This window comes from Dufourea novaeangliae, unplaced genomic scaffold (genome assembly GCF_001272555.1).
Source record: "Dufourea novaeangliae isolate 0120121106 unplaced genomic scaffold, ASM127255v1 scaffold343, whole genome shotgun sequence".
NCBI lineage: Eukaryota > Metazoa > Arthropoda > Insecta > Hymenoptera > Halictidae > Dufourea > Dufourea novaeangliae.
The window spans coordinates 834982-851373 of NW_015374236.1; the positions used below are offsets into that span (position 1 = coordinate 834982).

Genomic DNA, 16392 nt, shown 5'->3' on the forward strand with positions numbered 1-16392 from the left:
TATTGATCAATCAAAAATTGATCAACTCAATGGAATTAATTACGCCCAAGCACCTCCTTGTCGTACCACGTATCGTGAAAGCCTCCCCCCATTGCAGTTGCGATAATACGGTGAGCGTATATTCCGTGGACGCGAGCCAGGATCAGTGCTACAAATTCAGACTATTGTTCTGACCGTGCTTCTTGACAATGATTCGCTGGAAAACTAACGTTTCGGAACACACGGTTAGTGTTAATTCAATATTAATGTTATTCGCTGACATTACGCATTCGATCGAGATTTACTCAGTATTCTCCTATATAGGACTTTTTATAACAATATGATAGTGTTCAGAATCGCGTGATAAACCAATGTTAAATAATAAAAAGACTACAAGAATATTGCTCTTTTTCTGTCACTCTTCTCTCTACAATAGCGGTAATGAAATCGAGGAATTTTCTGTGGTAATACTTCTCCACAATACGTTTTCCTCGCGATAAAGACGTTTCCCAAGTCAAGATTCAATTTTGGTATTTCTTTGACAACACTCCGAGACTAACGACGTACTCGACACTGTCGATAAGCTCAATATGATTTCGAGAGTAAACGCGCAAGCTTTCTCTCCTTTTTTCGTATTATTATTACAATACGGCGTGGAGGAAAGAAGAGCGTTTGCCTCAACACGATGCATTCTTGAGAGGCAATTGAAAACCTTTCGTAACGTGCAAACAAGCTTCGAAGCGCTGTCTCGAGGTAACTCGATCAAGACCTCCTACGTGAACAGTGTGCACCCGACTTTCCACGGTGCTCTCCGAGCGCCGTCGAATACCGGGCAACTTCCGCCGAACAAGGATCGATCTTCCGGGGAACATTTATTTGCACCCGTTCGCTTCAGCAGCCTGTAGTTAGTTCGTAATAAATTATGTTTCAATAACGGTGGGAAACGCTCGAGATTAGGTATTGGGTTTCGATAATAACGAGGTATTAACTAAAGTTCGAACAGTTTCGCGTACCGATCGCTACCGGACGCTTTATGGGTGCACCTAGTTTCGAAAGATATATCGATCACCTCGGGTTTCGTGTATGCCACACAAAAACGTAATGTGTTTCAACGGAAAGGAGAATGTTACAAATGTAACAAAATTTATTTCAGTCGAATACCTGAAAGATCAAATGAGAGTTTTTCATTTCATCGTTGAAATATTGTTAACGGATACAGTAACAACTATGAACAATACAATAACAACTATGAATGAAAACATTGTACATTGCTTATTATTTTGCGTTCATTTAATACTTGAGGTTTACAGATTTGTTTATTTCCTCCCTGCAATGTATATATTAAGACAAAAGATTTTCACGCGCGTGCGTATAATAGCTTTTATATTATCTTCAGCTTCGAATTTACCGCGGCCCATTGTTTTCGTTGCTGAATAAGCAAATTTGGCACGTACTGTACTAGCTGGCTGTTTTCGACTGACAGAAACATAGAAGGTGTAAAAGCAAGTGGTATCCAATTAGCGGTCGGCTCTGCTGGCCAGCCCTAATTCACCGAATCCCATTCCGCCTTCCCTCGCGCGGCCATTCTACTGCGGATTCGTGTGCGAACGCCGGCTCGATCGTTCACACACGTTACGCGCGCCCACGCAACATCCTATATGTATAGGGTGTCTCGAAATATATACTACCACCGATCGAAACGTGATTCTACGGGAAAAATTTATGGCAAACATGAACAATTCCTCGTGTTCTAAACAATCAAGAATAATAAAATAAAATAGTCAAGAATAGGATGTAAATTATAATAGATAAGATTCATTAACAACAAAATCCTTTGTTCTTCGATCTTTTCCTTAAATTATATCTTTGATTGATTTTTCCAAAAACAATATTTCGAGCCCAAAAATATTACCGTATTTTCTCGAGTTATTTTTCTATTAAAAATCATTCTGTATCAACTACTGTATCTTGTGGGACACCCTGTGTATCGTGGCTAGAGTCAGGGAAAGCCGAAAATCGTAAGTCACGGTCCGCCTATTTTTTTCCCCGATTCCCAGCCGACATGGCGAACGTATCCGACCGTGTACCCTCTGTATGGGTTGTTCATGGAAATTTCCGTTCATGGACGTTTGCCTGGAAAAACAATCCAGTGAGATCCCCCGTCTGTGTGTGTGTGTGTGTGTGACCCCCATCGCAATCAATTTGGAGCGGTAGTGTCAGCGGCGAGTGCTCGTCGAGAGCAAACAGTGTACCAACGCGACCGTTACTTTTCCGGAGAAAGATTCTTATGAGGCTTCTTCCTGTTCCCCGTGATATTGGAACACGTTCCTTTTAGAGTTGTCGAGCGAGACTATTCCGAATATAGAACGAACGAAACGGGTCTTGCCGGCGGGATTAAAGGAGACTGTTATTTGTACAACCCTCGTAAACCTGATACTCATAAACCCACTGCAAGACATGATAAAGCGATTACAAGACGGTAGTAAATTCATAAGGGCGTAGCATAACACTGTCGCAATTAGATTGTTCGTTTATGACCCTGTACGATGAGGATAGTGTTTTAGGAAATGGTTGTCTAATTTGTCTCTTGAGTTAAAGCGACCTACACCCTTAATAATATTTAGCGTTCTTATTACAATGATGAAAAAATTATACTGATAAACATTTAAAAACTGAATACTTCGGAAACCGTGGAACCATAGTTTACGATTGACCATCACACAATTTTTCCTCACGAACAATATTAGATCTGATATTATATCGATACCTAAATCATTATATCTCAATTAACATTATATTTAATACAATTTTTCAACAGTAACAAACAGTTAAAGATGATCGATAAAATATCGAGGACCGCAAAAATGTCACGATGATAGTCGAACCCATCTCGGTACATCCATCGTAGGAATTTTGGCGAACGTTGTGGGATCGATATTCACAGCAACCCTTCTATTTTTCAGCATCGTTCCGCCACCCTTCAGATCCCCCGGTACACGATCCCCCGGAATTTCGTCGAGTGGCGTGGGTCACATTTCAAAGATGGTAGCGACGTCGTACGTGAAATCGTTGTACCGAGTCTCTCCTGGCAATAACGTCGGCCCCTCAGTACTTTTTTTTTCGTGGAATTTATTTTCCTCGAGGGGTGTTCGTGAACGACGACTACGTGACAACGAAAGCTGCAAGTCATCCACGCTACTTCGGCCCCCCTGTTCGAGAAGCGAGAACAGACTGTAAACTCGTTCTTCAAAGGCGACAAACCGGCGAAACAACGACTATTGTGTTTTATAATGTCGGGTAGTTGTAAAATGGCGCGGAAAATTCGGTTAAAAGGAGCTCACGTAGCTTTTCCTAATTATAAAAATACCAGCAATACTCTTCCTTCCAAATAGTCCAGTTGTGGATAGATGAATTGGAAGGTTCAAAGTTTTTACAACCAGCTACAGTAAATCATCGATGAGTGTTCGAAGGCTCCTCGGTATTGACAAATAGAAGTCCCCAGGTGTAATATTTTTACTGAGCTTTAGCACAGTGATATAGCTTGGAATTCTGAAGCCATTGATACTTGTTTCAGCCGCATATGGCCATTACTATAAAAAATATTTAATGTTCGATGTCGAGGAGCCTTCGAACATTCATCGAGACTTTTACCGTATTCGACTATCCCTCGATATCTTCCCAGTTTCCCTGTATTTTGAATATTTCGAAGTTATCAACATAGCATCACTCGAGACCGTGGGCGGTGGAAGTTCTCGCGTCTGGAAGCGAAATTTTTTATTAAATCCGGGATGAGCTATAAGTCGCACCACACACGTACTCTCACCCCACCTCGAAATTATTCCCCATTTCTGTTAGAATAAGCCACCTTCGCGGAATACGTTCCCGTCGGTCTTTTTTCAATTTCATAAACGGCACTCGCGTTATCCATGAATTTTTACGACCGATCGACGAACGTAAAAATTGCTCGTGACCCCGTGGCCGCAATGGCTAGGTGGGACATAAGCAATTCATGATCGATATCGAGGGACCACCACCACGTCGGTATTCGGCAGAAGACGAAAGGAAAGGGGTAGGAGAACGGGAAAGACCGAGAGATACTTCGCCGGAAATTACGCTCTCCCCGTGGAGACAGTGCTTCCGGTTCGACCGTACACATAAACCGTCGCCGGGTGTAAGAAGACGCCCACAGATATACGCAGTTTCGTAAACTATTCCGGGGTCGATTTATCGACGACGATCCTCGGGGTACGGATAAGTCTTCAGGGGTCCTGTGGTCAACGAGAAAACACGTACATTTTTTGGCGCGTGAATGTTTTAAAACGAAAAATTCTACTCGGTCGCATCTACCTTCGGTTCTACCGAGCATTTTCGAACTACGTAAGCATGACAAAATGTAGCATCTAGCTTTAACAGTAGAGGTAAAACATTCAAATTTCCACTATATTTTCGCTTACTGCTGTTAGAAATAAATTGTATTAAGAAATAGTTAATATTCATGATTTTTTAATGTGGATAAACGTTAGAAATAGAAATCAATGTGACCTACACTCGCTTAGACCAAATTCTATTTTATACTTTGAACATCGAAACGATGCAAGCATTCTTAAATTCTTTGACAGGGCACGTAGATTGATCTTACTTGCGAAGCTATCGACAGTTACTATGTAACGTGATGAAATTTCCGAAGAAGAAAACGACGAATGAATTTAACATTAGATTCGTTCTGTTTACAGCTGGTGGCCGGCGAGTTCGACATGGAACTGAACTTCGTGATTCAGGACGCGCAGAACATCAGGCACATGCTGGAACTCCTCGATCATTGCCCGCCCAATCTCCAGGTAAGCAATGGGCGTAACGTTCGGCTCCGATCAAACTAATTATCCAACCGGGTCGGCTGTTATACACCCACCCGCAAATTCGATTCTCCAAAGGAACGCACGATCAATATGATCAATGCTCGACGAACCGCTTGCCAGTAATTAATTTCTCGGTGACAGCCGTGTCACAACGTTGGGCTTTTATATGAATAAAAATGTTCACGAGCCCCCGTGACTTTATTTTTAATTTTCGTTGACTCTAACGACGATTAAGTTTCGGTTACGTTCCCTTCCTCTGTGCAACGAAAAATAGAAGCTTGGGGCCAAATGCTGAAAGCTCCGAACGCGGCCGTGCCATACGAGAAGGGATTGAAGTCCACTGCCTGGCGAATTCCGTTCGCAGGAACAAAAAATTGCTACACAGAACAGAAAATTTCTCTCTGCTGGCGCCAGGAATTTATCAAGCGTTGTCAACATCGCTCGTATCCCCCGAACTCGGGAACCGGACGCGAATCAATCCGAATTTCACTCCGATCGTGAAAGAATGCCTGTATACGTTGTAAAATACGCCTCTCGTTAGGGGCGAACGATATTGAGTGATTCGTTGCGAAACTCTGTCGCGAGTCACGAGAGAATAGAGAAGTTTTTTTAGAGAAGAAAAAAATCGACGTGGCTTTTACAAATTCTGATAGTAGATTGCGTCGAAGTACAGAAAGGACGTATCGATTTCGTGAAACTGTTCGGAAACTAAAGGGACGGTCACACGCAGTATCTGCGATATGGCGGTAAGATAGATTATTTCCATTCGTGGCACAAAGAACGATGCACATTTTCATAAAACTTCGACCTATCGGGTGTGGAAGTGACATGAAAAAATGGCTCCATTATACGCTACTGGGGTCGTTAGATCCCGTCTCGTTAACGGCGCCGTCAGAACGGCGGGAGCAAAGACATAAGGATGGAAAAGTTTTTCGCAAATAATAGCAGGCTCCTTAGTCGCCACGTCAACCAGAGGGAAAAGCCATTTACTCTTTCTCCCGGGTGTCGCGAAACTTGTACTCTGGCTTGTCGTGTCTCCGCGAAAGGAAGTTTCGGTGTAAAAGTAAATAGAAATTTAAACTGTGTATACAGGGACGACGGAGGGAGGTGGCAAGTTATAAGAAACTTGTTCCACCTTTCCCGTATCCTTTGGCAGTGTGCTTTCGAGGGCCGGAAAAGAAAACGTTGCCGCGTGCTGTTACGCGAGCAACAACGACAAGGCAATCTCTTGCCGAGTTATTTGTACCTTGTTTCATCGTCGACTACTTTAATCGAGGGGAAATTACAGCGTCAGTGAAGTCTACAGGGTGTAAATTAACCATGAGCACAAAAACTCGGGATTGACAGAATTCACTGAACCCGTTGAAGGTAATATTATCGATATTCATAAGAATTTACCGTAAGACGACAGAGCTTTCTATAAATGAAATAAAATTCTATAATAATACTTGTTGTATTAACCCTTTACGCTGCAATTATCAGTGTGGCTGGCACAGCAAGTAAACGCGATCTACTCCAACTACCAGCTGTACTGTCAACACATTGTCTTATTTTATTTTACCAGAAAAATGAATGTATACCTAATACCGTCACTTTGATAAGTTTCATATGTATATACTCTACCTGCTCACGGAAGGGCAAAGGGTTAAATTCAGCTAATGATTTCTAGATGAATTTACATACTCTACTTAATGTTACCAACAATTGTGTTTATAGTTATATCGCAAAGAATCGATTCATTTCAAAACTGCACAAGTAATAGCATAGACATACGGTGAATTCCTCCATGTGAATTCTTGGTGTTACCTATACAGTATATCGATTGTGGTGATATAATCTATTCGGGATCGATTTCTGGCGTTCTCAGAATCCCGTTCAAGCACATCCCTGAAATGTTAATACTGTAAAGGGAGTTTCGGGGTCGCTATATCTAACTGTACCTTGAGTCCCTTATGTATGGGTGTCCTCTTATGTATACCGGGAACGTTTGCAGAAATAGATACATATGTGTGTACGCAGATAGGAAGCTACCTGGGTCATTGAAATCGAACCCAGACAAGATCGTATATATTAGAAACGTCTTGTCTCGATGAACGTTTCGAATGTAGTTACATAGCATCGCAATACTTTAGATCGTAATAGAGATGATTTAAAGATAGACTGATCATTTTATCAGAAGTTAAACATAATTTCTCGATCGTTATTCCATAACCATTGACTGAAATTCTTTTATTCAACGTCATTAAGATCAAACGAAGCATCGCACTTCTATGTAAACGAAATTACATTTAAATTTACGATGAAATACGATCCACTACCTGGCTAACATTTAACGTATACTCGATGTCAAAGACGAAGCCAGTAACGGTCCAATGATTCTCATTCGATTCTCCTTGCCCTTAACGCCAATTTACGGTCGAGGTAACCTTACGGTGGCAGAGATCGGACATTCTCCAGAGATCAGAGAAATTGCAATTAAATCTAGAGTACGTTGCTTCGTTATTTTCCGATAGCCACCTTACAAGCTAGGACAGTTTTCAAAGAGGCAATTAAAATGGATGAGACATCGTACGACGATGAAAGAGATCAATCAGAAAACCGAGAAAAATATTGTTGCTTGGATTTCACGAGCGTAAAACCTGGGAAGATAAAAAAAAAACAGCCATCGCCGCGCCGTAGAATTTTATATTGAATCCTTTCATTAAGGAAATCCGCCTTTGCCGCCGGATCCAATACTTCTCGAATCGAGTTTCCGGCTCTGTCCATTATAGTGTGGCCACGCTCGCTCAAAGGGGGGCCCGAATAGCTCAAACCGTTAGGAAACCGTTCCCCGTGTTCCAGCATTCATCGCTGCTCGCCTTTGTACAGCATTATGAGATACAACGAACACGCTTCGAAATTTCGTTACGTTATCGGTTGTTTGTTCGCTGACCGACGAAACTGCCGGATAGCGCTTTATTACCGCGTTTGTAACGCCCGTTACTTCTCGCAATTAATCGCGTATCGCGCAAATTGGAATGAGAACTGAATCGCTGTGTGATGAGAGTTTGTTCGATATATAAAATTTCTACTGCCAGATAAATTGGAGGTAGCCAGGTGTTTCTCTGGAATATTCGATTCGTTGGAAATCAAAAGATGTCCAATAGCTTTCGTATCGTGTAACCGTATCGAGTCGACCTAATGCATAAAACAGATCCACAGGCCAACATGGGTCACGGTGAACCGTATTTAGGAGAGGAGTACACTTCTGGTACACCAAGTTATCGGTGTCGTATCGATGAAATGTAAATTTGCAGGCGTCATTCAAGCCTGGATGCAACCGGCACCTCATATTTGTCTCATGCATATGCCCCTTGCGTCAACGAACCTAGCGCACAGAGACCTTGATATTAGCCACCGTTATACGTGGTGTTCGGCTACCGGTGGCAGAAACTTTAACCCTCAGAGAACAGACGTTCTTCATGTTCGTAAAGACAATAGTATCTCGGTCCGTTCGAAACCCTGTGTTTCCTTCTTTGTAAACATACTTTCGAACGCGATCATTGAAAAACATATGCTTTTTTTATATAACTAAATATGAACAACAGCTAGCTTAAATTATATTTACAAATCGATGAGTTAAATACGGTTCTTAAACACTCGGGTCCAAACGGACCCGGTTACCGTACTACAAAGTGTAAAGGGCGATTCAACGTGTCGAAATAAAAGGAAAATCGAGAATAACGAAACTCTGTTGGTAATAACAGTTAAGAATTCGGGCGAAATACGCGTGAAACCGTTAATTCGTGTACAAGCGGTAAGCCTAGAGCATGACGTAAAACAATAAAAAAATACACCTTTACCTCACTGGCCAAAATGTGACGTGTAACGCCTGCACTCGAGCCTGAACTATCACCTTGAGACACTTCGTTAAGAAAAAAGCACAAACGAATCGTTGCACGACATTAAACACCAGAAAAAATTAACTTAAACTAAACTAAAACTCGCTATAATAAATTAAATTGATACTATAAAAGAACAGACGCTTTTCTTCGAAGATTACTTCGCGACGTAGTCGCGACATGATACAGTCGTGTTGACGACTGTCATTGAACTGATGGAACAGAAAAGTAATAGAAACGTGTACACAACACCGTGACCGTCCTGTCCTTCGCTTACCACATGTACCTAGAGTACCTGGTTTTCGGGGTTTCTGACCTGAATTTCTAATTATAAACACCTTGAAAACGAAGCCTCCAACACAATTTCGTAATCCCTGATTTTTGTTTTATTTTAACATGTAGAATCATACCCTAAAGTTTCGGTTACCTGGTAGCCGTGCATCCTGTGTACCATTCCTGAGAAATATAGACGTCACGCGTGAAACATTTATCAACGAACTTCTTCAAAGTACCTGCTGAGCCTGAAAAAATTGTGACAAATTAAATGGACTCTGGAATCGTTTGAGGTGCCGTTGATTTATTCTTTAGCAAACAGAAGTTTTATCGCGCTGGGATCGATTACGGGAATTTACGATATCGGCTCGTCGGACAAGAGTAAACTATTAAATTCCGCGTAACGGACAGCGTCGGAATTCAACTACGTTCCTGGCGTGTTTACGTGAACAATTTGACATCGATGGCTGTCCTCTCCCAGGGCTGATTTAACAAGTTCGCGATGCTACCGGGAAGTCCATGAATAACTCGCGGCGCCGGTATCGCGAGCTATCGGTATGATTTAAGCGTTATAACTTGGATATTGCTGGATCACCCTATGCCCGTAGCCTTCATAAATTTACGGAAGAGTTATGGACGTATTTCCCGTGAACGGTCCTTTCGTTGGAAATATGTGCATCCTCCTCCTAGGCCGTGGGTATGCGAGGGAGAGAATGAACGAAAAACCAAAAAAGATTCGCGTTCCATCGAACAGGCCATTTATCTGAATTCGAAACCTGGACTAACAAAACGCAGACGCGACCCGTAACGCGTTGCATAAATCTACAATGTTCTGGCCTCGTCCGTTGAAATTGGATGGCATCCAATACGCCTCGAACAAACCTCCAAATAAATATAGGGAGGACACAGGACATTCTTGTGATGAATAATCAGCGATCGATCAGAAAAATTAATATTCCATGGATAATATTAATATTGTGGCATTGTTTCAATATCGGTAACTTCCGAGGTAGTTGCTTTTGATATTGTCCGTCGAAAGGTTCAGCCTGTATTACGATGCCAAAAGCAGGGTAAAGCAAATTGAAATCAAAACAATAGCGCTGGCACGCCTCTTACGCAATATTCATGTCGTATGATACACGTGTGCAACTGCAGCGAGAAATCATACGCGCGGCAGGGTTGCACACTGCATGTGACGCAACCGTGCGAATTAACTCTGGAAATTTCCACGGCAAGAAAATCCATGTATTCCCGGCCACGTCCCGATCGTCGCCGCATGCAAATGAAGATCTACCCGCACCCCCCGAAATGAAACGTCGAAGGTAAAATCAATTACCCCCCGTGGGGGCGAGCGCGGTATAATGCAATTAACTAACAAAGGCCTCGGACCTTAGCTTCCTGCGCTACACATTAATTTCACGCGGAGAATTACGCTCTGTCGGTTGCAATGTTGATTTCAGTTGCTCCGAGGATAAATTAATAGCGCGGCTTCAATTGCGTTGGTAAACTTCGATCAGTATATCGAACGTTACGAGCTAGGTCATAGGAACGCACGGATTGATTTCGTCTTCGTACGGGTTCGTTTCTTTTCTAATAATTTATATTTTATTCTGAAGTTGGTTGTGCCTCGACGAAGTTACTTTCACCGGCAAATAACTCGATATCGTAGTAACGAACAACCACGGTCGAGAAAGTTCGCCCAACTTCGTCGTGGACTCATTAATCATACAATTTAACAGACGTAACCAAGAACCATAATTACACGTCCTATATACGAAACAGTGCAAAACATTCCACCCACTGTAGTTAATACTACATGTCACCAGCACTATTCTCGCGTACAATACGAAGTACATAGTAAGATAATACGGTGGCGTGGCGGTGAAGCCAAATGCACAAGTACGCGAAATATTGGGCCAAGTTTAACGGCTCGACTTGACTACAGGTTGCTGCTGAATTACGTCGGCTTACAACTCGTAACGCAAAAGTACTTTGTTTCATTGTCAACTATTATAGAATCCTCCCATTTTTTAATTTATGAATCCTTGAATCTGTGAACTCATGAATTCTATTGAACCCTTGGATTGATAAATTTCTGAATCTTTGAATTCATGAATTCTATTACAGAATCTCCTCATTCTTGTTCTTGTGGATACTTGAATTCTAGTATCCAAGGAACTTTCTATCTTTGCACCCTTGGTATACAGATGTAACAAACACAACAATGGACATCACACGCCCGAACTGTTCCTATCTGGTAGAATTCTCGCGTCACCGGAAGAGCATCCAAATTGCAATCACACTGAACCAGCGGTGTCTATAATTTTCGTGCTTGCTGTCACGGGGACGTTTCGTGGCCGTCGTTTCATGCTCGCGATCAGGAACACTAGGTGCGGGTCCACGCACGAATGTCTTTGATTATTAGCCCGGTCCACGATATTAATCCCAGCCAGTGGCAAGTATCGCGATAATGGCGGCGCTCCCGTTGCGGTCGTCTCGAATTTATGTCGGTCTGCTCGACGTTTCTGTTCACCGCACAGTCATCGTCGAATACATCAACGTCGATCCTCGTGGCGCAGTTAATTGTCCGTGGATCGAACCAGGTAACGATGAGAATTACCCGTTGGAATTAAAACATCGTATCGCGGAGGGAGTTCGATGACATATTTTCCATCGTTAGTGCACGGTCGTTAAAATTTTGTACCAGGTGCGGAAAATATAATCGACGGAGAGCTACAACCTCGAAAGCGGATTCGAAACAATATAACAATTTATTGTCTCGATTTCGAACCAGAGAGCAATGAAGGACCAGCGAAAAAGTACAAAACCGAAATGCATCACTCATTCCATGATGCATATTTCAGAATTACGTGAAAATTACTCACTACCGAATAGATTTCTTAAGCAGTATCGTTCTGATACACATAGGAATCATTGAACTGCGTACATGTTAAATGAAACTGTGTCAGTAACATTTTCCTTTGTTAAGAATATTTACGATATATTTTTGATCAATTCAGAACCGGAGTTCGAAACATTTTTATGCGAGCAACAAACAACTGCGGTTAGTTATGATAAATGTATTAACGAACGTGCTTGCAACATTTTATTCAGTGTTTTCACCCCTTTTTTTTCGCCACCGCGAAACTCTCGCCCGCTTTTTACGACAACGTGTTATTCATACGCGTCCACGGATTATATGTATACAGCGGTCCAGAGGCATTTATTACACGCAAGGCGGTGCATCGAAAGTTTATAACGAATAACGTAACATTTTCCTGGGAATAAGTTTTCATACGTCTTTTATCCCTGTGGCGTCGTAAGCTTTAAAAATATTTTATTCTTCATTCACCGTCGAGTGAAAAAAGATATTTGTGGAGCGGCGATAAGCGACACCGACTTATTTACAAGCTCCTCGAATGGGATTTATTATTAACGCCCGGCGGAAATCAAGCGTACCAAGTTTCCAGTCCGGTCAGAAGTTTCCGTAAAAATTTTTGTGAAGTTACGAACACGCTCGCGTGTATTAATGCTCGCCCGGCCACCGTAGCACCGCCAAAGTTTTGTTGAAAACCATGTTATAAATCACGCAGTTGGGAGCCATGCATCTTTCTCAGTCACGAATGGAAATTCTGTTGAACGATCTGGATAAATATTGTATTTATCGTCGTTGGAATTACTGATTCATGTTTATTAGAATGTTCGGATTATTCAAGTAATTATTATCAATGGATTCGATAGACATTGGATTTCGATAGAAATTTCTGCGAAAGTTCAAATGTTCAGTTTTAGTATGATTGAAATTTATATAATATCATCGCATGTAATTTTCATAAAGTGTTCGAAAGTTCAGAGGTTCAATGATTTCGATTTTAGCAGGAAAAGTCCTGGTTCCAATAAATCTTTGAACTATGTCATTCTATAAATTTTGCAATAACCACAATAATTGTAATCAATAGATGATATCGTAAAAGTGTCTGGAGATTGATAATCTCGAGAATAATCCCCGTTCGCATCGTTGCCTGTAACGGATATAAATTTCAAGGATCACGGACGAGTCTTGGAGACGCCACACGAGATAAGATCTAAATCACCGTGTACACTACGACAAGCTCTTTAAGCGGAGGGAGAATGATGCGACATTATGAGGCGTTTGCCCACGAAGAATGGCAGACAGTTATGATTCGGGGGAGGGGCGTAAATACGTATCCGCAAGAAATCCCAGAAGGGGATCCGACACGGTCGAAGAAAAGTAATTAAGGTCGTTCTACCCTCCCGCTATCTTCTCAAATACTACTAATGACGCGACCTCATTATTGTACGAAGATAATGTTAATCTCTCGGGGCGTCTCAGAAGTACGTTTTTAATTACCCTCAACCCCTCGCCAGCATTGCAAATTGGGCGGTTTAATATCGAAGAGAAACGGTGAAAAATGCTATGAAAAATGTGTTCATTAATTTTAAGGGATTAGAACGTCGAGCGAAATTTTGTTTAATAAACAACGCTGTTTTACAAACTAATGTATCGAGCCTATTTTTACCTGAATAATAATTCATTTAAATTAATTATTATTAAAGGGAAAATACTTTTCGGTATATGTGGAAACTTGGCAAGGTAGTCGCCTTACCCGGAGAGTAGTTAAACAAAGAACATTTTCAAGACTAACCGCATACATAACGTAACCCCGTGAATTTCATGGAACACGCTACCCAGTCTAACTGCTAATTACTTGCATGCAGACAGACCAGACAAACCCTTGTTGTTTTCTCTGCAGTATGTGCGAGTTAATATTTTTTTATCTGGGAATAAAATAAATATTATTCGAAAGGAGGATCGCATGTCTGAATAACGGTAAAATTTTACAAACCCAATTCCAGATCTCGAGGATACAATGAAAAATTCATCAGCACTTTGACTACCGTTTGAGATCATCGTTAACCAGCACTCGACTTGCCAATGGCGTCAGACAAGTCACTTGTCATCAGCATGCTCAGAATTAATTATTATTTAATATTGCACACTTTTTCCATTAACAAAACCTATTCTGCAGTGTACAATGGTCATACTGGAATTAAGAATTTCTAGGTGCCAAAGCTCGAGCTATAGTATTTCGTCAATTATTGTCAAGAACTCAAGTCCGCGTCACGAGAAGCATCGAGTAGGAGAAATGCTTTAGATTGTAAATTTGTTTTTTGCAATTTTTACTTCTTAACCAAGTATGAGTTTGATAGGTCTCCTCCGCCTCAGTAGTGAGAATGACGGTCTGACCAAAATCGTATAGAACCAGTCGGACAGTGATCGACGGAACACTGTATTTACTTTTTTTTTGTATTAACGACAGACTGGCTAGACAAACTGGAATTACTAAGTAATATATTACACACATTTTCCAGTAAAGAAACCTATAGTTTACGGTAGTAATGCTTGAAACCAAGAATTTCGAGGTGCCAGAGATCGAGCTATCCACTTTTCCGTATTAACGACAGACCCGCGGGTTTCCCCCTTTACTCGCGCTCGCCCACGTCGTTAACAATCTCGCGGGCGCCGCGAACTGCAACGGGAGTTATCGTGAAGAGCTCTATTCAAATAGCGCGAGTCCTCGAGGCCCGGTTGCCTGAACATTCCTGGAACGTAATCTAGTCGACGGGGGCACGATTGTACGGGAAGAGAACGCCGCCGCTGCCACAGAAATCGTTCATGGGACAACGCCCCAGCGCGTCGCGCCGCACCATTCTCGCGTCCCGCCAGAATGCTCGCCTCGCGGTTATAACGACGAAAAAAAGCATTCTCTCTCTCTTTTCCCGTGTCCTGCAGCGCCGGGAAAATCGCGTATTAACTTTTCAACTGCGTCCGCCGTTCGCGTTTTCCACCGCCGCGACGCGACGCTGCGGTGTTCATACGTATCTACACCGAATTTAAATGCGGCGAAACTCGTTCTCGCCCATATGTTTCAGAAACTTAATGTACATTGGGTGCCTGGTGGATTCAGTTAGATTGAATGGCGACGCGGTGAAAATAAGATTTACTGGGAAAAACTAGTTGAATAGGGGGAAGAAATGTTGTCTGACTTATAATAGTACTGACCACTTAAAATCACAGCATTTTAACCCTTTGCACAACATGTTTCTTTTACTATAAACGACTAGAAACCTAAAAATATCTTTGTGCTGTTAGTTCTGAAACGTTCAAGTGTCGCTTTCCTAATAATGATTTCTAAGATTTACAAAATTTTAATTTTATTCATTAGTTTAAGTTTGTATTGTAATCAACACAACTTACGATGTATATTCTACGGTATCGCCCTATGACCCTGAACCTTCTGCAATGTTTGAGTCCTCCAAACTTCGCTATTCTTCAAACTTTTAGAACCCTTCATAGCTTATACGCAGATTCCATTCTATTCGGATGAGACGAAATTACGTCTCAGCAGAAATATGGCGGGCGTGTAAAGAAGCTAAATCATGACAGATGACCCCTTGCACCACCGTACCAACGACGGAGCCACTCTCTTCTACCAGATACTCTCGATCTGTTATACAAAAGTGAGACAAATCGCTCTTAATGAGGAACAATTTGTTACGGGATACCGGGAGGACGGAGAATATTTCCCGCGAGCGCGATGGCGTCGGGAAGCCTTTGATAACAGTCTACTCGAGGATATAGAAAGGTGGTTTTTACTAAGAAAAACAACGACGACGGCTGTAACGTCGCGTGAACAACGCGAGTCGACAAATGCAGCAGGATTCGAGTGTGGTTTCGCTATCGTCGCTTCCGATTCCGCAGTGCCATGAGTTTCTCGGGGCGAATAAAACGAAAGGAACGCTTGGTTGGCGAGAGTGGAAAAGAAAGGTCATAAAGGCCTGACGGTCGCAGTAAAGATGCAGCTTTATGTTCTATTATTGTGGGTTAAATTTTAACTCTACATTCAATCGAGTTTTTTTTGCAACTGCACTACTGAATAAAGCTGGAAAATATGAAACTCGTTGTTATAATAAAAAATAGAAACTCATTTAAGATCATTTATTGTTTGCATCAACAAAACGAAACATCCCCACGCATTACGTACACTCCGCATTCCGATCGAAGCCGTCACATATGCGCACACCGTACACCTGACACATATCCCTCGTCCTCCAGAACAAATGAACCACTCTAACAATGATTTACGCCGGAATCGAGTAATTACACGCAACGAGAACAATCAGCCAGGCCCTCGGAGACCCCGAACGCCCGAGACCTATACGTCGATATGCTGATGAGGATTTAGTTCCGCGTTTACGCTTCCCTGATCCCTCCCCCTAACCCATCACCGTCGTCTACGATCCCCACCGAGGAACCGAACACAGGCATCCTAACTATCTTCCCTCGTTCCGCGTGCCTTCGATGCACTTTGATCCGCACT

At 42.1% G+C, this 16392-nt stretch overlaps 1 protein-coding gene across 1 annotated transcript in view; it reads left to right on the forward strand.

Moving 5' to 3' along the window:
- Positions 1-16392, forward strand: part of LOC107192469 (neurobeachin) — a 321694-nt gene that overhangs the window by 198956 nt on the left and 106346 nt on the right. The window contains exon 2 of the mRNA XM_015581727.1: positions 4713-4817. Coding sequence (XP_015437213.1) covers positions 4713-4817 — 105 coding nt within the window. The remainder of the gene's footprint in view (positions 1-4712; positions 4818-16392) is intronic.